Source organism: Salvia hispanica, chromosome 5 (assembly GCF_023119035.1).
Source record: "Salvia hispanica cultivar TCC Black 2014 chromosome 5, UniMelb_Shisp_WGS_1.0, whole genome shotgun sequence".
Lineage (NCBI taxonomy): Eukaryota > Viridiplantae > Streptophyta > Magnoliopsida > Lamiales > Lamiaceae > Salvia > Salvia hispanica.
The window spans coordinates 8,279,256-8,304,685 of record NC_062969.1 but is presented as its reverse complement, the minus strand read 5'-3'; the positions used below and the strand labels follow the sequence as shown (position 1 = coordinate 8,304,685).

Below are 25,430 nucleotides of genomic sequence, written 5' to 3'. Positions count from 1 at the left end.
AAAATAAAATGAAATTACAATTTCACAATGATCAATATTAGGGGTGGCGAAACGGGTTACCCGCGGATACCCGCACCCGACAAGTCGGGTACCCGTACCCGATTTTAGCTAAATTGGTTGTCCCAATACCCGCCCCGTGATATACCGGGATTACCCGATACCCATGTCGGGTATCTCGTACCCGGCATTGCGGGTACCCGTACCCGACCCAAAATTCGAATAAAAAATTTGAAAACCATAATAATCGTCAATGTTCCCTAATTTACTTAATTAATATTGGTGGTAAACTTTGAATAGATTAAGAATAAAAGTGAAGGGACTCTATAGCTAGTTCCGATGAGTTTTCAATTGTATGTTCGTCGGAATATAAAAATGTTTCAAAAGAATTCTTAGAAACATTTCATTTTCTTCACTCATTTTGGAAAAATAATAATATAAATACTCTTCTTCTCTACATTATTATCTCTCTTACTTTATTTTTTCTCCATTCTAACTATTTATTTTTAAATTTTCAAAATGAATGTGTATATGGCTATTATTATTTAACTATTTATTTTTTTTTCTCAAATTTAACTATTTGAAACGCCTCTATTAATATGGAATGGAGGGAGTATTAAAAATGATATATGGCTACTAATAATAACGGGTATTAACGGGACTAACGGGTATACCCGTACGGGTAGTGGGTATACCCGCTACCCGGAAAACTCTAAAACACACTATCCGATCCCGCCCCATTTCCCGTTATCGTCGGGTATCGGGTACCCGATACCCGGCGGGTAACGGATCGAGATTGGAATTACCCATTACCCGCTACCCATTTTGCCACCCCTAATCAATACATAAAAGCATTGAATTAATGTAAGATTATATATTTTATAGGAGTGAATTTAGTATTGTTTGAGAGAGCCATTTATAGATATATTTTGAATTTCAACATTGTTTGTGAGTTTAAGCTGAGACAAATGGCTTTATTCTCAATTCCATCATTTTTTATTTTTTAATCTTATTATATACTATCATTAATATATATGAATTTTATTAGTATAAAAATTGGTATATGAATTTAATTAGAATATTAATATACTATTTTACTTGAATTTAATGTATTTGTGACTTATTTTCAATGCATCTCGTATTTTTATGAGAGAGAAAAAAATAATTTAATTAGATTTTATTATGTATAATTAAATTCACATAAGAAATGAAAATCTAAAAAATGGGACCATGAATGGTTATGAGAATAAAAAATGATGAACCGTAGGTTTTAATTGTTGTTTCTTAAGTGATGAATATGGTAAAAATTGGTGCGAAACAAATTAATAATGTAATGAATAAGTGATTTTAGACTTTAGTGATTGTAAAAACTGTATCTTGTTTTATGGAGCATAATTTTGTTTTTAACATCAATTTCATTAGACATACATGTCTTGGCCGAGCAATCAATTTTTTATTCTTTAATATATTAGTATTAATTATAATTATGAAAGTAATTCCATAATAATTTCGTATCTTGAACGGTATGTTTTTAAAACTAAAATTCCATTTTAATAGTAATTTTTAATTTTATTTATATTTATAATTTGTCATTCGATTATTTTTATATTTCCTGTCAATTTTTCAAAAATAAAATACAAAACATATAAATAACTAATAGTGAATTATTTATTACTCCTATAATTTATGGTAATGAATATTTTTATTAAGAAAAGATTGTATTTTAATTAAAATTAGACTCCTGATATAATTTCGAACTTATGAGAAAGATTAAATTTCCCTAATTATATATATATATATATATATATATATATATATATATATATATATATATATATATATAGTTAGGGGAGTGATCAATTGCTAACTCATCATCTAATTGTTAACTACAACTAATTTAAGGCCATAGGATTTTAAAAAATGTGTGGTTTACAATTTGCCACGTGTAATTTTCGTTTTTATTAATAAAATAAAAAAAGATTAAAAAAACGCCAAATTAGGGTTTTAGATGAAAATGTCAATATAGTGTTTTGAAAATATCAACACAATGCTTTGAGAATGTCAACACGATGCTTTAAGAATGTTAACCCATTGCTTATATTGACATTCTACATGTATTATATTGACATATTTTATATAGTATGTTGACATTTTCTTTTTTTACGAAAAAATTGAAAAATTTTCAATTTTTTTTTTTAAATTTTGACGTCGGAACATATGCATATATGATATCGTTGGAATCCTTATAAAATTATCTTTAATTTGATATATGTTATATGAATTTAAAGTTTTGGGATTTCTTTTAAAAGTTAGTTATAATTAAACATATAGTTAATTGACATTAATACCCCTATTGATATTTTATGGAATTAATCCTATGGCTTTATTGACGTTTTTTGTTGATCGTATAGATATTTCTTGGTTGATGATTTAGGCCTTTAATTTGAATATCTAATGGCTATTATTTAGTTGTAGTTAGCAATTAGTTATTAGTATTATTTTCTGTATGATTATCCATTATCCATGACGTTTCATTGCCTTAAATAAATTCCAATTATGATAAATGATCTCTAATAATGAATATTTTTTTATTAAGAAAAGATTGTGTTTTAATTAGAATTAGATTCCTGATATAATTTTGAACTTACAAAAAGATTAAATTTCCCTAATTATACATATGCTTATTTGTATTTGATTATGTATAATTATCCATTATCCATTACGGATAATTGTCTTAAATAAATTCCAATAATCCACAATAAATGTAGTGGAGGTAAAACTATCCAAAATTGGGTTTTATTAATCATGATATTGGTTTTCATACGAAAAAGTGAAAATAAAAATGATCTTCAAGATATTTTTTAGAATCAAGAGGCTACAATACATTTTAACATTTTCCCTTAAACGTGACCATTTTAATTGTAACTAGCTTAGAGTGATTTGTCATTGCTGACATGCCAATAAGGCTATTACCGGATGAGTTTATCTTATCCAAAGTAGTACTTCTAGCACTTTAATTTTCTTTTCTTTTTCCTTTTCCTTTTTCTTTTTTGTTTCAACGGATAAACACCTCTTTTGTAGTTGGGCTATTCTGCATAAACAAACACTCTTGCAAGATTGTATCTGAGATTAAATTTGTTGTGTGTTTGGTTCATGAGATTCAATTCCACAATTCAATCTTAGATGGATAATTATAAGATAATTAGTCATAGCTAACCTCCTATGACTAAAATAATCCCACAACTCAATACTTAATCTTGGTATTACCCGAACATGAATTAAACAAATAAAATATGAATTAGTACTAATGCACAAACTTAGTGCGGATAATTTGACACGTCAACCTGCGCTATATCAAAATCCAAAAATACCGAAGGATCCATAGTAAGACGGTGCACCTTCAAGTAGAGTAGCAGTACCTTCGACTAGAAGAATTTTAGTTATCCTATAAATATCCTTGACAGGCGTTGCTCGAAAACCTCCTCAAATTCGTGAGACCTCTTTCTGTCACTTTCATTCTCTCGCCGCTCTTTTTTATTTCAATTTTTTGTTTCCTATTTTTTCTTTAATTATTCCGGCGAGCTAGTTAGGGTTCCGGAGAGAATGGCATTGCTGTCAGATCTGGGGACCGAGATCGTGATTCCGGTGTGCGCAGCCATCGGAATCATCTTCTCGCTCGTGCAGTGGTTCTTCGTCTCCCGCGTCAAGGTCTCGGTGGACCGCTCCGGAGACGCCGCAGTGAAGAACGGGAAGAATGGGAACGCCGACTACTTGATTGAGGAGGAGGAAGGCATTAATGACCACAACGTCGTCGCCAAGTGCGCCGAGATCCAGAACGCTATTTCTGAGGGTGAGAGTTGTTACAGATCTCTCTTCAATTCGCCTAGATCTGTGTTTTGGTTGTTTTTTATGTTTCGTTGTATGTGAGTATGGTTGTCTCTGCTTGCTTGCTACTTGATTTTGAGCTCTGTTTTTTGCTGCTGACTGTTAATAAGTTACAAGGATAGTGGAAGTTTATTTATTTACAACTTTTTTTGCCTAATTATTTTTTGAGTAAAGCTGGTGTTTTGTTAGCTGTGGTTTCTACATTTTTTTTGTATATATGATTCGTGTTGCTGATTTATAAGATGTTCAGTGATAGTATTGTTTTAGCTGCAAGCGTGATTTTGTATCCACAATCATTTCTTTTGCGGATTTGCAGTTAAAGCTAATTACTAGTAGATTATTTAGTGCAGTAATTTTTTTTTATGGCCAAATCTACTTCTTCATTTAGTACTACTAGTATATTTTAACCCTTTGAATTCAAGCTTCGTTCTTTGCTTGAAACATCAGAGCTGGATCAATATTTATGATCACCGACAGAGGTTATATAGTTTAATAGAGGTTTCAGGTCTATCCTCTTACATTTAATATTATGAATTTTTTTAAAAAATATTTCTGGGTATTTTTCTCATTATGATTTATTATCGTGGCGGCGGATTTAAATCTTAGGGTTTCATGCTCGCCTGTGCGCTGTGTTTATTCTATTACTTTGTATATATATGACGTGGCATTGAGAATTGAAACGGATCTTATTTTCTTCGGTTATTGCCTCTGGGCTTTATTTTTTAATTCCTTTATAGTACCAAAATCTTGGGAAGGTTGTATTTATTATTAAGTTAATATATAAATGCTGCACTTATCGTCTAGGGATAACTTGGGAGTTGGCTTCTTGTTGTCTTATATGAATTAAAAAAATTCAAGTGGCTTATTCCTATAAATAGTAAACAGGAATACTTTATGGTGATACCTCTTGGAGCATGTGAGGTGCTTATGGGTTCTTTAGCTGGGACTGATGTTCTTTTTTTGTCTTTACAGGTGCTACATCTTTCTTGTTTACTGAGTACCAATATGTGGGAATTTTCATGGTTGCTTTTGCAATCCTCATCTTCCTCTTCTTGGGTTCAGTTGAGGGTTTCAGCACAAGTTTCCGGCCCTGCACTTATGATCAGGAAAAGCTTTGCAAGCCTGCTCTTGCAACTGCTATCTTCAGTACAGTTTCCTTCTTGCTTGGTGCCATCACCTCTGTCATTTCTGGTTTCCTTGGGATGAAAATTGCAACCTATGCAAATGCAAGGACAACTTTGGAGGCTAGAAAGGGTGTTGGGAAAGCTTTCATTGTTGCATTCAGATCTGGTGCAGTTATGGGTTTTCTGCTTGCTGCAAATGGCCTATTGGTTTTATACATTACCATCAATCTATTCAAGATCTACTATGGCGATGACTGGGAAGGACTTTTCGAGGCAATCACTGGATATGGTCTTGGTGGATCCTCCATGGCTTTGTTCGGAAGAGTTGGTGGTGGTATTTACACCAAGGCTGCTGATGTTGGTGCAGATCTTGTTGGAAAGGTTGAAAGGAATATCCCGGAAGATGATCCGAGGAACCCTGCTGTAAGCCCCCTATTCATCCCTGAAATTAATATTTTTTGCATGGAGATTGTACTGATGTCTGTTTTTTTCCCTCAGGTGATTGCTGACAATGTTGGTGACAATGTTGGAGATATTGCTGGAATGGGGTCTGATCTTTTTGGTTCATACGCTGAGTCATCTTGTGCTGCTCTTGTTGTGGCTTCGATATCATCTTTTGGAATTTCTCATGACTTCACTGGAATGTGCTATCCTTTGCTTATTAGTTCCATGGGTATCCTGGTCTGCTTAATCACTACTCTCTTTGCTACGGACTTTTTTGAGATAAAGGCTGTCAAGGAGATTGAACCAGCATTGAAGAAGCAACTAATCATATCCACTATTTTTATGACTATTGGAATTGCAATTGTTACCTGGACTTGCTTGCCGTCATCATTCACTATCTTCAATTTTGGTATTCAGAAAGATGTGCAAAACTGGTAATTATGCTCTTATTCTGCTACAAACTTTAAATTTGTTCTTCTCTAGTGGACAGTTGCATTTCATTTTGTAGATCACCAACCTTTTCTGTCTCTTTAGTTGCAAGGCTAACAGACATAAATATTTCGTATTTTCTGCCTATTGTGCATTAATTTAATCTTGGCATCTGTCTGTGGCTTTGTTTGGAAGTTTTGTGCTAATTCAATGTAACATTGCAGGCAGCTATTCCTTTGCGTTTGCGTTGGACTTTGGGCTGGACTTATAATTGGATTTGTGACCGAATATTACACCAGCAATGCCTACAGGTGCAAATATGACTGTCTGTTTCTTTAAAAACTATTTATAATTTTCTTTTGAAAATGGGTGTTTAAAACTTTTATCGATGTTTATGTGCAGCCCTGTCCAAGATGTTGCTGATTCTTGCAGAACCGGTGCTGCAACCAATGTTATATTTGGCCTTGCCTTGGGATACAAATCAGTGATTATTCCCATTTTTGCCATTGCAGCTAGCATCTTTGTTAGTTTCACATTTGCTGCTATGTATGGTATTGCTGTAGCAGCTCTGGGAATGCTAAGCACGATTGCTACTGGGTTAGCCATTGATGCTTACGGCCCCATCAGTGATAACGCTGGAGGTATCGCTGAGATGGCTGGCATGAGCCACAGGATTCGTGAGAGGACTGATGCCCTTGATGCTGCTGGGAACACCACCGCTGCTATTGGAAAGGTCTTGAAAAATGATATTGTCATATGCCACATTTCCCTATCAAATCACATGCAAACATGCTTTCTACTAGTGCACTTGCTGGATGTTACACTGTTACTCAACTCTTTTAATTTTGTTCCCAGGGTTTCGCCATTGGGTCCGCTGCACTTGTCTCGTTGGCACTCTTTGGTGCCTTTGTGAGCCGTGCTGGAATCTCATCCGTTGATGTTCTGACCCCTAAAGTCTTCATTGGACTACTAGTCGGAGCTATGCTTCCTTACTGGTTCTCTGCCATGACCATGAAGAGTGTGGGAAGCGCAGCTTTGAAGATGGTTGAGGAAGTCCGCAGGCAGTTCAACACCATCCCTGGTCTCATGGAGGGTACTGCCAAGCCTGACTACGCTACATGTGTCAAGATCTCCACCGACGCTTCAATTAAGGAAATGATCCCCCCTGGCGCCCTAGTCATGCTCACACCCCTGATAGTCGGCACCTTTTTTGGCGTCGAGACCCTCTCTGGTGTTCTTGCTGGCTCACTCGTTTCTGGTGTCCAGGTATGATCTCTTCTTCGTATTAATGCTTGACGTTTAAATTTTATCTCCTTCGACTTATCTATACCTTCATACAGATTGCGATTTCTGCATCCAACACCGGTGGTGCATGGGACAATGCAAAGAAGTACATCGAGGTAGTGACCTGCTCTCACGAGTTTCCTAGTCTCTCCAGTTTAGATTCGTATTTGTTGTCTAACACTCAGGCGCATGTATCTTGCAGGCTGGTGCTTCGGAGCATGCACAGACTCTGGGGCCAAAGGGATCTGAGCCACACAAGGCGGCCGTGATTGGTGACACCATTGGAGACCCTCTGAAGGACACTTCAGGCCCATCGCTGAACATTCTTATCAAGCTGATGGCTGTGGAGTCGCTGGTGTTTGCTCCCTTCTTCGCAACTCACGGCGGTCTGCTGTTCAAACTCTTCTGAAGAGTCAAATGCCAGCTTACTGTGTGGTTTATACCTTCTGCGGTTGTACGAGTTAGTTGGTAGTTAGATGGTTTTATTCCGATGAGAGGTGATGATGACGATGATAATTGTGGTGGAGGAGGTCCTCCAAATCCACCACATTCTGTCGTAGTTCCTATTTTGTCGTGTCATTTCCTGACATGTACTAGCTTTCTAGTCTTTTTTTGGTCGGCAACATGGATCCATTGAGGTTCATGAATTTTCTTTTGCCAAAATATAACTGTTCTTTATATTTTTGAGGTGTGATTTTTGAGTATTGTGTGATGGCGGATTTTGATGGATTTGCACTTTTACTTCAATTTTGTAATGCATTCGTTTTTAATAATAGTGAAGATATACACTATGTCATACTCCCTCCGTCTACGAATAAAAGTCTGATTTCTTTTTGGTATGGATTTTAAGAAATATTAAGAAAAATGGGTGGAAGAAAGTCTCATTTGTACATATTAGTTTTAAATGATACGTGGGTGGAATGAGTTTGTGGAATATGAGACCTTTTTAAAATTTATAGTAATTATGAACTAGAATTCTTATTCGGACGAATTAAAGTGGATAAATGAGACTCCTATTCGTGGACGGAGGAAGTAACACACACATCAATCGTTTAGATTGTTCTAAAACCAGAGATCAGTCAAAATTAATGATAGAGGGAGTAAATTTTGTGGCTCAATTGGAAGATACTACTCCCTCCATTCCATAGTACTATGAAGCATTTCTTTTTGGGATGAAGATTAAGAAAAAAGTGTGTAATGTATTAAATAAAAAGATAATAAAAGTAATATGAGAGGGGAAAAAATAGAGAAGAAAGTAGGAACGAGGGAAATGAGTCTACTGGAATATATAAAAATGCAATACGACTCTAGTATGGAAGAAGGAGTAGTAAAAAACTAAATGAGGTGCAAAATGTAGGACCCGGATCCACATAAAGATCCGCAGCGGTTCAATTCCAACCGTTTTGTGTGTTCCCAACCACCATTTCATTAGAGACTATTATCTCCCTATTCAAATCCAAATAAAATAAAATGGAAATTGAAGTGAAGCTCCGGCTCCCGTCCTCCGCCGCCCACGAGCGCCTCTCCGCCGTTCTCTCTGCCTACCACCGCCGCACTCACCTCCAAGAGAACCTCTTCTTCGACGGCCCCAACGCGGAGCTCGCGTCCAGCTTCGCCGCCCTCCGCATCCGCTTCTACGACCTCGACTCCCGCTGCGTTCTCTCTCTAAAATCGAAGCCCCAGATCTCAGGCGGAATCAGCCGCATCGAGGAGCAGGAGGAGCCTCTCGACCCCACCGTCGGCCGCCACTGCGCCGCCGATCCATCGCGGCTCCTCCTCATCGAGCCGTCCGACGTAATCAGGAGGGTGAGGGAGGAGTTCGGTTTGGGCGGGAAGGGTTTGGTCTGTCTGGGGGGTTTTAGGAACGTGAGAGGGGTTTACGAGTGGAATGGGCTCAAATTGGAGCTCGATGAGACGCTCTACACCTTCGGCACGAGCTATGAGGTCGAATGCGAGAGCTCCGACCCCGATGAGGCGAAGAATTTGATCGAAGGGCTCCTGCAGAGCAATGGAATTGAGTATCAGTATTCGGAGAAATCAAAATTCGCCGTTTTTCGATCAGGGAAGCTACCTGGATAACTTGAGGTAGATTAAATTGTTACTTGAATTTGAATTTTATTTCTTTGATTGCTTTTCTTGTGTCTGAATTTGATGAATTGCAAACTAGGATTTGCAGAAAGATTCGATTGCCATTCAGCTGAAAGCGAACATTATCTTCATTTGCAGATAATTGAATCACTTGCTTTGATGGATTGATTAATTTCAAACTTATTTGCTCATATAAGCCTATGTTTTATCTATCCATCATATCACACAAAGTAAACACATTGATATAAAATTGGTAGATTCTTGTGAAGTAGGATATTAGATATATATAATCATTTCTCCATGAGAGAGAGTCCAATAATTTGTTCTACTACTAAATTCCTGTGATTGATACTAAAGGGGGATGAAGGCGCTCAAATCTTTGCGAGTTTTCTCTGTTTGCCATTGCTACGACTCATTAGCTTATACTATCACATTCTAAATTTCTAACTCATCATTTTCCAGATCAAATGCACTACTAATATTTTCTGTAGTATTATAGAGTTGAGCTTCCAAATCTAACATTTTGGCATGTTTATCAATATGCAAGATAGTTTGATACTCCATCCTCCCCTGAAAAATATAAACTTTTGGCTGGACACGAGTTCTAATGCATAATTGGTCAAGTAAGAGAGAGGAAGATAAAGAGTAGTAGAAGTAATGTTAATGGAGAGTGGAGTCTACATTATTATTAGTAGTAGTGTAGCTGGATTTCCAAAATCAGAAAGTTCATACTCTTTGGGACGAACTAAAAGAGAAATAATCCATACTTTTCAGGACGGATGGAGTATATTTCTGGTTAGTTTTGTCTATAGCCTCGTTCTTCTTTTCTCTGTGGTAGGTATTCAATTAACTTTTAGCAAATCCATGGTTGTTGATTCGGCAGTCAGAATCGACCTCGTATCCACGATGAGTGTATCCTAAGCAGTGGACGTTCAAGAACATCCAGCAGTTGGGGAATGTGGGAGTTTAGTCTTGAGTGATGATAGTGACATTACAGAAATGAGCAAAAAGTTGTGGTGTATAACCTATTTATTTTAGTTTAATGGAACATGTTTCAAGCTGCTCTTGACAAGATATGATGATTGGCATGAAATTTTCACTTCCTAACAGTCTTTATTGCACGTTATGAGTAGATTTATAGGAGTACATATTTTAGCACAGTAACATTATAAGTCCCTTCACTGATGAAGATAAATTTATCAAACAAAAAGATGTAAAATTGATAATTTAATTTATAGATAGTAACATGTCATATAACATGTTACAATTCACTCTCCAATGAAATGGAGTAATGTCGAATACCAAAGTAACTAAAATAAACCAAACAACATAATTTCAGTCAATATGACCAAAACAGAGTACCATTTAAAAATGCTACTTGCTATAGCTGAAACCGAAACAGAGACCTAACATCTCACTTCTTCTTCTTCGATGGACGTTTCTCTTCATCTTCATCATCCTCACTGTCGTCATCGTCATCGTCGTCATCATCGCTGTCACCTCCATCATCATCTCCGTCGTCATCGCTATCATCGTCCTCTTCACTCCCTGCATTACCATTGTGCTCAACCTCATCATCAGAGTCTACATCATCGTCATCACCCCCATCTCCAGAGTAATCATCGTCGTCCTCATCACTGTCATCGTCATCACTGGCTTCGTTGTCTTCATCATCATCGTCGTCACTCTCACCAAAATCTTTGTTCTCCTCCGTCTCAGTGTCTTTTTTAAGATCACCGAATGGGAATCTGTAAGTGGAGCACATATACACACCATGGCTTAGTACAGCAATACAACTTCAAAAGACTATAACAAAGAAGAATTCACAGTACCTTCTATTCATCAGGGATGGAACAACGTCTGTACCATCGAGCAGGGTCCCAGTCTGGAGAGAAACAACCCCAATCCAACAATGTCAATCAACAAAGGAGACGAATACAAGCACAATAAACTAAACACAACCAAAATCCATGCTTGCTTTAGATTTTCCATTTGTGATGTCAATCAATAACAGAGACGAATACAACCAATTTTCCATTTGTGATGCTATAATTTCACAGAATATCAACAGAAAACAATTCTTTAAGTTAAACCAAAGATTGAACAAGAGCTACAAGTGACTAAGAGAAAGATCCTTTTAGGGTTCGTTTATTCGTCCCAAGCGAAAACACCAGAGATATATGAAGTAAAGATAAATCGACCTTCGATATAAGATTCTTTCATAGCATCTCAAGAGAAAATCAATCTGTTCGACCAGAGCGAGACTAATCAGAAGCATCAAAACAGACAGCATTGTTTTCATATGTATATACCACCAATTCAAATAAGGGTTAAACAGATCTTTGAATTCATGGAACGCAGAGACGGTGGTGATTCGATCAAATCTGCGTTCTCAATTAAATCAGGGACCATTTCCTGCTGCAGTTATCAAAACAAAACTCCATATAGCATCTTATCCCAGTCAAAAATCAATTCTTGAGAGAAACATAAACAAGGCCAAATACAGTCGCACAGATTTAAGCAATGATGATTGATAAAGAATAAACTAAACTAATTCAAATGCAGATTCAATCACTCAATTAGCTACTTATTCAAATGCAGTAAAGAACTTACAGAAAGCAAGAACAAACAAGCAACACAGAACAATGTAGAGTAAAGGGTTGAAGGAATGTACCATGATAAGAAGCAAAAGGAGGCAGCTTTGAGCAGCCCCAAGAATGGAACAGCACATCATTTTGTGCAGAGCAGCATCAGCAGAAGAGATTTTTCCCACATCCATCACGTCAATTCGTTTCTGCTTTCACTCTCTGTTAGCCTCTGCGGAAACGAATGCAAATTGAACAAAATTAGGGGAAAATGCAAGATATTTAAAGGGGGATTTTGCCAGTGTAGTGTATGTTGGCAAGGGAGGAACAGACAAATTCTAGGGTTTTGGTGATTAATGCTCAAAACTCAGCATTTTATGTCAAACGGTCAAATAATGAAGAAAAAAAGGAAGGGAGCCTACCCCCCAATTTGAAGCATGTTTATGATAATTTTCCATCGACTAATTTCGGAATATGATTTAGTATTATTATTTGAATTTTGAATCAACCATCAAATTTACACCTCTGTTCATTATTGGCACTCGGTTAATTTGGGAAAATGATTTAGTACCAAAGAAAACTTCATTGCATTGTTAATAAACATTGCACTGAACATGTAAAATAAAACCAATTAGATTGGGGCTGAAATTAACTACACAAAACATGAAATTTTTTGTATCTTAGGGAATTGGAACCTTGATGTTGTACTAATGCTGCATTTAGTAGGGATCTGCACAATTAATAGACTAAAAATGAATTGTCAATCTTATTTTTTGGATATAGATTCTCGGTTAAAACTATGAAATAATTTGGACCTCAAAACATATTGATTTTGTTTCAAACTATCCCTTGGTATTTTCAGCGTCTAAGTGGGAACAATAAGTGGTGAGGGTGGTTGTTTATAGTATCAAAAACTAGTATTAGAGGAATTAGATGTGAATTTATTTTTCTGCCTAAGCATTTTGAATCATGGTATAGTGCTCTTAAGCATTAGGCAAATGAACAATATCCCATTGCTAGAAAAATAATACTAATACACTTTTAAAGATCTGGAGTAAATTATAGAATGATCAACACATACATTTTCATGACTACAAGGACAAACATTCAGATGAAAAAATAGGGTAACAATTGTAATAATCACCCTTCTATGCGAATAGATCTAACAATAAAACAACAAGAAATATTTTTTTAGTTTGGGAAATCAGGAAATAAATAAATAATGTATGCAATTGAAATTAAATGAATGTAGTAACTCACACCTTCGTCTTGCCTCCTTTCTTTCCCTTTGAAATCCTCTTATTCTTTCCACGTCATATCAAACAAAAATTTAGCAATCGGAGATAATAAGGTAAAGAGTGCGTACCGTCGTTGTATGGTTAGATATGAGAGAAATATATCCGACGACCATGGTGATAGCAGCCTTGCTTTAGCTTGAGCTTAGATAGAAAGCCGATAAACATCTGCGCTAAGCACAAAAACCCTAATTGCAAATGCAGCTATTTATTCTGGGTTCGGAGAGTTTCTAAAAATTATTATTATACAATTCTTAATAATGTGGCGGTTACAAATTTTTTAATTAGTGTAATTGCGGATTCAATGATGAAATATACCAAAATTTATTTTATTACCGATGCAAATGAAGCAACAAATATTTTATTGTATTATTAATTGTGTAATCGTCATTCCATGTTATATTATTAATTGTGTAATCGTTATTTACAAATAACGTCGTTCCATGGAATGACGATTACACAATTAATAATACAATGATATTTGTTGTTTCATTTGCATCAGTAGTAAAATAGATTTGGGTATAATTCATCATTGAATCCACAATTACACTAATTAAAAAATTTGTAACTACCACATAAGAATTGTAATTATAATTTTTTAGAAACTCTCCAAACCCAAAATAAATAGTCACAATTGCAATTAGGGTTTTTGTGCTTAGCGCATATGTTTATCGGCTTTCTATCTCAAGCTAAAGCAAGGTTGCTATCACTCTTGTTGTCGGATATATTTCTCTCATGTCTAACCATAAAACGACGTGGCGTACTCTTGACCTTATTATCTTCTATTGTTGAATCTTTATTTGATATGATGCGGAAAGAGTAAGAGGATTTCAAAGAGAGAGAAAGAATGGAGGCAAGATGAATTAGGCATGATTTAGTAGCTTTATTCAATTTCAATTGATAAATTATTTGTGCATTTACTACCGATGCAAATGAAACAACAAATATCTTACTGTATTATTAATTGTGTACTCATCATTCTGTGCTGTAAATAATGTGATATTTGCAAATAATAAGTGTAAATATGTTGCTTATTATATTATTAAATATAATTATAAACATTCTAATGATAAACCGCCATTTCAAACCTTCTAACGATAAATTATATGGTGCTTCTTATATTATTAAATAATTAGTGTAACAGTTACAAATTTATTTTTTTATTTTCTTTTATTTTTTTTTTTAAAAATTTAACTCCTATATGAAGGAGGATATTACATATAAACTCCTAAGAAAAGAGGAAATTACAACTGAGGTTAAGATCATGATATCTAACCTCCTTGTCGCTAGGACAAAGACTCTAGACAACTGTTACAAATTTATAAATGTTTAGTAGTACTAATTTATATTTAAAAAATGCTTATATTAGAGGCTCAAAATTGGCTTTTTCTATAGTTATATATATTGAGTGTGAATAAGGTAAATATTCCCAACATGAGCTCGAGCCCATTGTCGCGGACAAGACAGCCACATTGCGCGTCGCCGGCTCACTGGGCTGCTTCGCAAGGTCGAGAAACCTCACCAAACTCATGCCATATGCGTACAGCATAAGCGGGCTGCTCGGCCAGTGATTCAAAACAATCAACTAATTTTTTCTCGCACGGTCATCTCTAGCTATCAAAACATGATTAAATGTTCGATTAAATCTAAAGAGACTTGAACCAAGTAATAAACAACATCAACTCAATTTTTTTTAAAAAAAACATCGAACAAATTCAATCAAAATTAGCACTATAAAAGTAACGAGCGGTAAAAAAGTGCATGGATTATTAACATGATCTTCTAGTCCAGTCTGGAACATATTTTCTTGTCTTAAATGGGGTGCCAGATTACTTCTACTTAGTGTAATCACATAAACACCTCAACTGTCAAGTAAACAAAAGCAGTGTTGCAAAAAGATAAGATCTCAGAGAGCCACTCTACAAATACCAGACCGAGAGCAATTCAAGGGCTACGTGTAGATCATCTTTGAGGCTGATCCGAGGATGAGGCTCCAACTGAAGGAGTGACGGGGGCATTGCTTGTGGAGCCATTTTCGGGGGGCGGAGGCACACCCCACTTGGCCTCAGATGCATGAGGTTCGATGACATGGACAGAGCCATCCGACAGACCTAATGCAAATTGATTCACTTCTTGTGGGTGTGCAGCTATCACCGTTGGGTGAATGCTGGAGCTGCAAGGGGACGAAAGTAGCACACAATTTTCAGAACAAGATTTCTTGCAGCAAACAGATTACAAAAGAAACAGAATTTTAACATGCCTTTTAAATTGGTTCACAAAAATACACGATACAAAAATTTTGGCAATTACAAAGTCAATTCGAAATATAGCGAAATTAAACAGCTTCGTACTCGTGTAGATTAAAACTCTGGTTCTAAGACGTTTTATGTTGTCTTTCATCTTTCTATTTTCTCTCAACTCTAAGAACTAGTCATACTATAAACCATGAAATGCATAAGTCATGCTTTTAGATGCAATTATCCCTTTTGTACATTGAGCTGGTGCACTTTACTTGTTAAAATCGAGTTCCTCATATGTTCAAATTTATATCTTAATTAGGTTCTTGTATAAATTATATAAAGACCTAAATCTAAAGGTCAGGTTGGAAGCCTTTGGTAATGAAACACGAAAACATAGTATCATGTAAGAGACTTGCCTGACACTTGGAGGAAGATAAGCAGCGCGACTGATACGGCACCGCAAGCGAAGGTGTGCAGCATTGAATATGCAGATGGTACCATCTAGCAGACTAGCATAAACCAGCTGGCTGTCGCATGAGAATGTGGCATGAGATATCGGGGCAGCAGATTCGGGCGGTACCCACTGCAAGGAGAAATATAGTTACAGTGTAAGAGAATGTTGCCTCAAGTGATTTTCTTAATCAGTGCCTTCAATGGAATTTTCTTTTACCTGATGTATGCAGTCTAATTTGGTTGTTTCATATATGGCTAGTTGAGTCTCGTGTATGACCAGAAAGTGAGTCTGGTCATGATGAAATTGCACACGTGTTTCAGATGGTGCCTCAGGCGACCTTCGGGATGGCAGTTGCAAGAATCTGGACTTCTGCATTTCCCATCCAACAGAGCTCCACACACACAGCTGGAGTGGGGCAAGAAATTAAAATCAGCCGTCATATATAAGAGAGATCATTATACTTATCAAAAATCTTAACAACAAAATCATGCACTCCATCTGCAACTGCATTGCAGAAAAAGATGAGTTTGATAAAATTGTCAACCTGGGCATCTGCACCCGATGAAACGAGCACATTTAATGTGTTCGAGAAAGCAAGGCCCGTGATGCGCTTAGAATGTCCTTTAAGCTTGCTTTTAACCTGCAAGAAGCGGATATTATCGATAAGCTACCTAGACTGTTTGGATTAGCCACAATGACAATGTATGCTGATATTATGTTCTTATGAGATACCTCATCCACCCTAACGTTAAATATCTGGATTGAGGAGTCATCCATCCCAATAGCGATTATGTTGTTATCTTGAGGATGGAAAGCTAAGGATGTTGCTGCTGGTGGCGGAGGCATAAAAGTTGTCATAGTCTGCAATTATCCAAAAAAGTGAGGGGTGAACATTCATGCACATGGGCAGAAGCACACCTAAACACGAAACATAATCTATCGCTGCAAGTCACCTTGAAAGTCATCATGTTAAACAAAGAGATTTTCCCCCCTGAGGCTGACATTACATAAGAGTCGTTTTTCGACAAGGCAAAGCAAGGAACAGCTTCCTCGGGGTTCACATCAGGCATATCATTGGTCATCAAGATTCCACTTGATGGCTGCCATAACTGAGGTGAAACACTAGTTGTTGCCTACAGAGAGCATCGTTTCAAAATGATTAGTGATTGGAACTCCCAGTTAAAGAGGGAAGTAGCTTCAGTTCTGTTCTCACCTTTCCACTAAAATTAGGGTCACTCCGTGGCCATTTCCAAAGCAAATGGATCGCATTTGAAGCTAATGCAAGTATGGCATTGCCTGAATTCGTATATGTCAACCTAGATATCTGTTGCAACAAGACCAACAGCTTGAATATGTTAGAGCTCCAATACAAATGCATAAGACGCTTACATATTAGTGAACATCATACCTTTGTTACTTTTGAATGTTCGGGAAGTTTTGATGACCTGCACAGAGATGGTTCGTTGATTTCACTAAGCTTCCAATTCTTTAATTTGTCATTAGCATCCTCTGCTGCTATTCTAGGCTTAACATCACCATGGTCTCTCGTATCACGATTCTAACAAAAATCAAAGACTAAGCTTTCAGCACACACAATTGCAAATAGTAAGGCGAAGCGCAGTCCACCAAGAACAAAATTCAGAATGAGTGGGTGTTTAAAATTCCAACTCATGGCTACATAATAGCACATCGTATACAGCAGAAAGGAGAAAACCGCAGAATACCAACCATTGCAGAGGCCGCCACCCTCTCTGCAAGTTCCATGCTACTTGTAGCTGCTGCAGATATGGGGCTTACAACGGGCTGCAGGTAACAACATGAAAAGCTTTAGTCATTTTTTCCCATCTTTTTTTTTTCTTCATAATCTCACCATCTCTGCAAGTAGTTGGAAATATGTCTGAAGAAATTACCTTGGCGCCTTCAGATGTTCTCGAGGCATCGAAAGCCAGATTCTCAGATGCACGTAGCACGCGGAAACCGTCAGTGTTTGCTAATATCTTGATCCCATTGTCATTGGCAGAAACAGCTAGCAGTGTCCCATTCTTGCTGAAGCGGATTCGAGGACTTGCCTGGCATTGGTGAAAAAGCAAATTTGAGGCACAATGGGCAGTGCTTTTCGCATAATATATATGCAAGGATGTGTCATGTGTGTGTGGGTGTATTACGAAACTATGATTGAAACTCACAGGAAGACCTCCATCAGTATCAATACAGTGCAAAAGTTGAGTGTTATCCATATCCCAGATTTTGATGGAAAAATCATCACCAGCTGCCAAAAATCTGTTTTTAGCAGTGTCGAACTGCACTACTCCCAAGGATCGTTTTCTGAAGCCTTGATATATTCTCTTCACAGCTCCTTCACTTTCATTCCATTCCACGATATGGGACTCTCCCTCTTTACTCGTCCCACAGGAGAAAAGCCTGAGCGAGAAATTGCCAAATTATAATACGGCTGAGTGACAATTTCACAATAAATCAAAATGCAGCAACAGGGTAAAACCTTTTTCCGTCAGCACTGTAGGCCAGAGTTGTACACCATCGACCAGGAGCATCATAATCAACTCGAGAACCCAGATTATCATAAAGCCATGCCTTAATTTTTCCATCTAAAGCTGTAGAAAAGATAAACTGGAAAATGACACAGAAATTAGAAATCATAACCACTACAAGATCTTAATAAACCCTACAGCAATGCTATAGATATTCTTAGTCGTGAGGGGGCTAAAGATTGGCATGATATACTCAAGTTATATAAAAATAGAATGGTATAATGCTTTATTACCTGGATACTGTCTTTATTGTGAGGGCACACCGAATAAACAGGGGCTTCATGACCTTCAAAAGTATATTGTTTTGCACCAGTGGTGGCATCCCAGACCTAGAAATTAAAGATAATGAGAGTGATATCACATGACACTGTTTGATTCTTTCAAGCTAGAGTGTATCTTAAACAACCTTGATAAGCTTGTCATCCCCACAGGTTATCACCGAGAGCTGCTTATTGGGATGGGAGAATGCAAGATCGTTTACTGCACCAACATGAGCATCGATCTGGAACACAAGTACTCAGTAGCAATTTCTCAAATAAACCATAAACTTTCTAGTAAGTAAATAAAGGTAGAATGATCATATAATACCTCCAAATGCTGACGAACATCATTCTTCCCATGATACGAATAAATTTGTACGATGTGTCTAGAATATGCAACACCTATTAAGCAGAAAATTAAAGATCACAAATCAGATAGCTTCCTCTAGGATTTCTTGTATTGGAAGATATATCATCTTAACTCATACCAAACAAAGATCCATCAGGGCTCCAAATAACACGATTTATCGAGACACCAGCGTCTTTTGCCACACTAGCCTGAATTAAACAAACGAGTCAAAACCTTGTTGACACTAAATGAATTCCATAAACATTATTGCGGTATTTTTCAGTCAAGAAAATATCTGGCAACCTGAAAAGACATGGAACATTTGCTCAGATCCCAGACTTTGAAGTTTCTCTGCATGAGCCGCTCCCTTGAACCAACCTCCCACAGCCCGATATCTCCCACATTTGTGCCAACTGGTTTATACATACATAGACTATTGATTCAACATTTTTGACAAATAAAAAAAACCAACTAAGTATAACAAATATATCTTATCCAGTTAACTCTACCTAGAAGTAACGTTTGTTGGGCAGGATGAAAATCCATGCTCATAGGAGTTGATCCTTGGCTAAAAGTCCATGCTACAGATTTTGGAAAATCATCCAGAGCGCTGAATGTATGGCTGTGAGCAATCCCTGGAAACGAGAGAGGCTGTATATTCACAGGAAGACTAGCCTGACTTGCCTGCATATGAAAGCACACATAATATAACCAGATGAATGTAACAACAACGATTATCTCATCTGAAGAATTTGGTCTTCGTAACATCTAATTACCTCATCAGAAATCCCCAAAGGCCTGGTTCTTCTGTTCACGTGATCAGAATCACCAGATAGGAAATCGATAGATGGGTTTGGTGGAGTCCTAGGATACTTAAATCCAGCTGTACAAAAGTCAACAAGAAATACACTTAGCTCTTGCAAGTTTTTGTGGGCACAAAGGATAAGGGGTGTTTCATGAAACATGGAACAATTTAGGACATCTAATCAACTTGGTTTGTCCGACCAATAAAACTTGCATGGCAATTGCCATATACTTCTCCATGCATATCATATAAGTGTTAAATAGATAAGAGATCTCCAGGTCTCTCGATATAAACCAATATACTGCAAACCATACTGACAATCCTTCAACACAATATGCAATTCAAGTTTATTGATATTAGAATGTTCAACACATCAAGCCAAGCCAGACAGATTATAGTGTCTTGCGAGGTACAAAACTTAGCAATCATCGCGAGATTTGAATCTTAAAAAATCTAGATCCTCGTCATTGATAAAGAGAGAGAGTGCTACCTGGAATCGGAGGAGAACCAAGAAGAGGCCCACCAGAAACTGCTGGATGAGTTCCAGCCGGTGGATTGGACATCCAACTAGCAAGAGGTGTTGGGACTGGTACAGGCATAGGTTGGAACGGCTGGTATCATCAATCACAGGCCAGTAAGTATAACAGGTCACAGCAAGAAAACTCCATAAGTTAAGTAAGATATACAAATTCAAACCACATGTGCAGCAAGAGGGAAGCCTCCAGGCTTTGGTACTGCTCCTCCAAGCAGGGGGTTATTTGCTTGAGAAGGGGTGCTTGCACCGTTTGGCTGTCCGCATGAATGATCCACGAAGAGTGTTTTGATATCTGGGTTCGGCTTGGGAGTTTTACAAAGCTGATGCTGCCAGTTCAAGCTGCATTGTAAATATTATTAGCACCTCCACTGTCCAAACCGCTGATCTCCTAAACACCTTAGGCTTCGAGATACCAATCAACAAAACATGGGGCAAAGCATAAATCCTACCCATGTTACCATGTAAATACTAAACTATATCAGACATATCAGTCCATAGCCAAACCTCTTGTAATCATAAAAAAAAATCATATAGTTACGATTGATTCACGTGTCAAATTGAAGTCTACCTTTGATTAATGAGTGTCCTGAGCCTTGAGTTCTTGAGGTTAGGGAACTGCAGCTTGTCACGAAACAATGGATTTGCCTCGATAAGCTTTTTCAGTTCAACTAGCATAACAGCTCGTGCGGATCTTGTATCTCCATACTTGGAGAGCTGCTCGTTGTCCCTGAGACATATTCAAGCAAAACATATTCAACATCTGTCACGATGATTGCCAACAATCACAAAAGAACAAGTACCTGAAGTTCTCCAACGTCAACAGCTGAGTTATCTCCTTAAAAAGCTCTTCATTAAAAGACGAAAACACTTTAAGATCCTTTACAAGAACATCAACAGCTTTGGACAGATCATGCCTAAACAACAACACAGATACAATTGATAAATCTACCCACTCTAATCTCTTAAGGGCTAATTCAGATTCTAAATTATGAGTGTTAAAATCTCACTTATCCAGTGCTTCAAGGTACTTCTGCTTTCTAATCTCAAAAAACAACTTCATCGAATAGCGATTGTCGTCCACTTTCGTGAAGCCAGAGAGGTATCTTTCGACCTCCTCCCAGTTCCCATTGTGCACCTCATCCTCAAAATGCTTCATATTAAAGAAGAAGCCCGATTCTTGCTCAAGCCTATCATTAGACGCGTCAAAAATATGAAATGCACAATTTACAGACAAAAAAAAAAAAAAGAACCATACAAATGTAAATCACTAAAACAATAAACCTACTTGTGAACAGTCTCCTTAAACTTCTCTTCATCCAGGAATTGTAAAATCAAGAAAACAAGTTCTCTACTCAGAGAAGACATCTCAATCAACTCTTCTTCAGTCACAACGCAACTTTTCAAAAGCGATTACAGAAATAGATCTGCAAAAACCAAAAAGCAAAATCAAGGGCGAATCAGAAACAATCCCTTCATTTAATTTTGCTTCACATGAACTGCAAAAGAACTAGTAGTGGAGTACAACACAAACAAGAAAAAACACAGTAATAAAAAACAAACCCTCCCCCAAAAAAAGGGCAAGAGGAAAACATCACAGAATTAACCTAGATCCTTTAGATCACCTCAATTAAGGGGAAAAACTTGAATTTTTTTCTGTAAGATCAGCGTAGGATGTAGGGTTTAACGCTTGAGCATGCACCGACAATATGTTGTCGAAATTTTGATAAAGAATTGCTGCATCCGAGGTTATATGGAAAAGAATCACACCAATGAAAGTGGCTTTAAATCGAATCCGAGATGCAAAGGAAAAGGGCACTTAAAGGAAACCCCAAAAGCAATTTCAAGATTTCCATGTATGAGCTAATAAGTGAGGAAAAGTTGGAACTGAAAAAATGCGAAAAACTAGAAAATATTGCCCTTCAAAATAAAGATTCCAGAGTGTGGTACAAAAAAAGCACACTCCCGCTCCCACACACACTAATATTCATTTTATTTAATAATATTACAAGTAATTAAATATTGGAGATGACGAGTTTTACAAAATCAACAAGTACTCAAGCTGAAAGTAGGGTTCAATCTCTCATTACAAAAACCAATGAGTTTTACAAAGGCCCGCAGAGTCCACGCAAAAAGTATAGTTAGGAGGGACTTCAACGTATACTTCATCCGTCTCACGATAACTGCGTCGTATTTTGTTTTAGGGACGTCTTAAGATAGTTGAGTCATTTCTTATTTTGACAAAAAATTTATTCTCTCCCCACTTAATCTCTAAGCACTCATTTTGTAATTTATGTGCAAAAAAAATGCTCCAACTAAGATGAAATTATAAAGTCAATTTCATAAATTTCATAAAATTTCAGCAAAAACTTTCATATTTTCATTCTCAATTTCACATAATAAAATTATTAAACACCTATGGAAAAACTGATTTTTGAATAATTAAATTAATAAAGGAAATTAAATAAAAAAAGAACAACTAAATTTATAAATTAAAGCTGCAAAGTTATGATTTTCTCGTGAATTATGTGGGAAATTGTAATAATATTTTATCGATAAAGATTTAGGAAAAATATAGTAGGAAATCTATTACTCTTATGGAGTGTTTACAATTGATTGATTAATCATTTATTTAAAAATAAATAATGAATTTGGAAATTAATTTACAGTTTCTAAACAAAATTAAAACTTCCTAAATAAAAATGAAAGCAATACTTTAGTTGAAATAAATTAATTAATCTAATATATTTGGATGGATTGCTTTTATTCTAAAAAAGGATTAAAAGATCGATTATATTAGTATAGTAGTACTTGCATAATACTCTCTCCGCCCGCTTTAAAAGTCAATGGGACTGCTAAAGGGACGGAGGGAGTAATTGATTTGACATTAAAGTTGTCTTCTTCCTCGTGAATACACCAACATCCATTTTCATCCTTTTGCCACTGTAATTTTTTTCCTAAATCTAAATTCGGCCCTTCCTATCATCTAACTTTGGGTGATTTAATCTTCAACCACGTTGATTTGGGGAGGGCTGCTGAGATTGCTCGAAAACTTTTGGAAATTTTAAAATAGAAAAAATCACAACCTTGATTGCAGCACAAATTAATGAGTTCCTTTGTCGGAAGGAGCAAAACAGTGAAGATGATAAGCAACAAAGCGTATCAATTGGCCAATGTGCTTATCACTATAGGTACAGTCATGCGGGGCCCAATCGAGCCGGCTTGATTTTGCTGAGTAATCGGCTTGATATCTTTGGCTCCAAGTTGGGTTGTGATACCCTACATTTGGCGTACGGTGCACAGTAAGACACGAAGCTTTTCGAACCGCTGAATGGGCTGGGCTGTGGAGAGTGGGCCCCTGTGACGTAGTCTTGCGCTGCATTCAACGGCTGTGATTGAGCTTTTCGTATGATAGGATTGTTGCTGGAAATATGAGAGACAGTGATATTCGACGCTTTAAATTGACCTGCTTTTTTGGACAGCGTATGTAATTTTTAGACAATCCTATCTCATTCTTATTAAAATAATTATAACAGTATGGACTTTTAAACTTTAATTTAACTTTGAAACTTTTATTATGAACATTATTATTGGCAAAATTAGCTTACGATGGACTAAGAATATCATACTTTTCCTAAAGTTATTTACTTATATTTCTCTTGTTCTATACAAATATAAATAAACAAACGGGTATGAATTTTAAATAGTTATAATGTTCTACTACTATGTACTATTAGTAATTATGAATGAATAAAATGACCGTGAATAAATTGTGATGACAAGAAAATTATGGTGTAACATAGTTTACAGAAAAAAAATCATGTGTTTATGGAACGGATGACGAAAACAATCCATATTACTTATGATGGGATTGACTATTAGGACATAAATAATGATGATTAAGTAGTATAAGTAATTATATAAACACATACCATCACAATTATTATAAAAAAAATCAACACATGAATTGATTTCACTACAATATTCATTTATTTTGGGGGCGATGCTAAGTCAAAAATTCCACTATATAATATTTGGATGTAATTGACAACAAATAAACAACTATCATATAAGAAATGTAGAGAACTCTATTATGAAAAAAAAAACAACCAAATTCATAAAAAATATACTGCCTAAAATAAATACTTAAAACCAAACATCGAGCACATGTAAAGGATTTATAGTTTAGTCATTGATCACTCGTTTATGTCAACAAGGCGCTCATCTTGCCAATTCAAATAATTTTACTGTAATAGAAGCCTCAAATCTTTCATGAATAATTAAATTTATCTACGATCTTCTTATCAAAAAATATTACTACATCCGTCCCACTTTAAGAGTCCCGTTTTACTACTTTTAGGCGTCCCACTTTAGAAATCCCGGTTGGAATATTCCATTATTGGTAATAGGCTCCACATTCCACTCACCTTTTCCCACTCACATTTTATTATAAAACTAATATATAAAAGTAAGACTCACATTCCACTATTTTTTTTACCAACTTTCCTTTATATTTCTTAATACCCGTGCCGAACTCAACCGGGACTCCTAAAGTGGGACGGAGGGAGTATTTAGAAATTAGAATCTTACTCGAATTTTAAATTCACAATTTCCATTTGTCTATGCTGACCACCACATAATGCAAATATTTTTCATTGTTCTCTCCATTTGAAATTGTACAATTGTTTTTTACATGTTTTTTTACGATGATGTTATTGATTGAACGAGAGTAACGTATGTATATAGGCCGTATACATAGATGAAACATTGGTAGATTAAAACTCTAGCCTAATTACACATAAATACTCCTTGTCCCTCATCTCATTACATAGGTTAGAAACTATTTAATGTGAATAATATGCACTGTATAAACACGTGTTTTTTTAAGATTATATGGCAATGTCGATATGATATAATAGGAGTACTATATTTTACTATTGTGATCTTATTATGAAAAATACAAGCAAAGTTAGGGAGATATATTAAGCATAAATAAAATACTAATACAGTAAAATTAACCAAACACCTATGATTTTTTCCGAACATTGTTTTTTGTATTTTCTGTCTTGACCTAAAAAATGCATTATTTAATTGCTATTAATGGAATTGT

At 36.2% G+C, this 25,430-nt stretch overlaps 4 protein-coding genes across 12 annotated transcripts; 2 read left to right on the top strand and 2 right to left on the bottom strand.

Annotated features, from left to right (window-relative positions):
* Positions 1-3,467: 3,467 nt before the first annotated feature.
* LOC125186710 (pyrophosphate-energized vacuolar membrane proton pump-like) lies at positions 3,468-7,845 on the top strand. The gene is made up of 8 exons (XM_048083139.1): positions 3,468-3,847; positions 4,855-5,429; positions 5,505-5,884; positions 6,104-6,190; positions 6,282-6,612; positions 6,735-7,145; positions 7,220-7,279; positions 7,366-7,845. The coding sequence occupies exons 1-8, from the start codon at positions 3,601-3,603 to the stop codon at positions 7,570-7,572; spliced, it is 2,298 nt and encodes a 765-aa protein (XP_047939096.1). The 5' UTR covers positions 3,468-3,600; the 3' UTR covers positions 7,573-7,845.
* Positions 7,846-8,405: 560 nt separating this feature from the next.
* LOC125190328 (triphosphate tunnel metalloenzyme 3-like) lies at positions 8,406-10,327 on the top strand. 6 transcript variants are annotated; one of them, XM_048087602.1, is made up of 3 exons: positions 8,406-9,248; positions 10,026-10,046; positions 10,135-10,327. In XM_048087602.1, the coding sequence occupies exon 1, from the start codon at positions 8,634-8,636 to the stop codon at positions 9,240-9,242; it is 609 nt and encodes a 202-aa protein (XP_047943559.1). In that variant the 5' UTR covers positions 8,406-8,633; the 3' UTR covers positions 9,243-9,248; positions 10,026-10,046; positions 10,135-10,327. The 6 variants fall into 6 exon arrangements, with proteins under 6 accessions (XP_047943559.1, XP_047943560.1, XP_047943558.1 ...); XM_048087603.1 differs by lacking the exons at positions 10,026-10,046; positions 10,135-10,327 and adding an exon at positions 9,803-10,019; XM_048087601.1 differs by lacking the exons at positions 10,026-10,046; positions 10,135-10,327 and adding an exon at positions 9,799-10,019.
* Positions 10,328-10,463: 136 nt separating this feature from the next.
* On the bottom strand, positions 10,464-13,308 carry LOC125190329 (phosphopantothenoylcysteine decarboxylase subunit VHS3-like). 2 transcript variants are annotated; one of them, XM_048087604.1, is made up of 4 exons: positions 13,203-13,308; positions 11,926-12,068; positions 11,084-11,136; positions 10,464-10,999 (listed from the first exon to the last, which is right to left on the bottom strand). In XM_048087604.1, the coding sequence occupies exons 2-4, from the start codon at positions 12,028-12,030 to the stop codon at positions 10,666-10,668; spliced, it is 492 nt and encodes a 163-aa protein (XP_047943561.1). In that variant the 5' UTR covers positions 12,031-12,068; positions 13,203-13,308; the 3' UTR covers positions 10,464-10,665. The 2 variants fall into 2 exon arrangements, with proteins under 2 accessions (XP_047943561.1, XP_047943562.1); XM_048087605.1 differs by lacking the exon at positions 13,203-13,308 and adding an exon at positions 13,097-13,175.
* Positions 13,309-14,871: 1,563 nt separating this feature from the next.
* Positions 14,872-22,264, bottom strand: LOC125187967 (topless-related protein 1). 3 transcript variants are annotated; one of them, XM_048084664.1, is made up of 26 exons: positions 21,946-22,264; positions 21,609-21,747; positions 21,331-21,510; positions 21,124-21,237; positions 20,892-21,050; positions 20,485-20,662; positions 20,279-20,399; positions 19,760-19,866; positions 19,493-19,667; positions 19,287-19,396; positions 19,123-19,192; positions 18,963-19,036; positions 18,781-18,876; positions 18,608-18,703; positions 18,326-18,453; positions 18,012-18,246; positions 17,736-17,894; positions 17,554-17,628; positions 17,234-17,383; positions 17,039-17,149; positions 16,779-16,958; positions 16,558-16,686; positions 16,370-16,465; positions 16,042-16,230; positions 15,788-15,954; positions 14,872-15,304 (listed from the first exon to the last, which is right to left on the bottom strand). In XM_048084664.1, the coding sequence occupies exons 2-26, from the start codon at positions 21,686-21,688 to the stop codon at positions 15,094-15,096; spliced, it is 3,390 nt and encodes a 1,129-aa protein (XP_047940621.1). In that variant the 5' UTR covers positions 21,689-21,747; positions 21,946-22,264; the 3' UTR covers positions 14,872-15,093. The 3 variants fall into 3 exon arrangements, with proteins under 3 accessions (XP_047940621.1, XP_047940622.1, XP_047940623.1); XM_048084665.1 differs by having other exon boundaries at positions 20,488-20,662; XM_048084666.1 differs by lacking the exon at positions 17,554-17,628.
* Between the last annotated feature and the right edge of the window lie 3,166 nt (positions 22,265-25,430).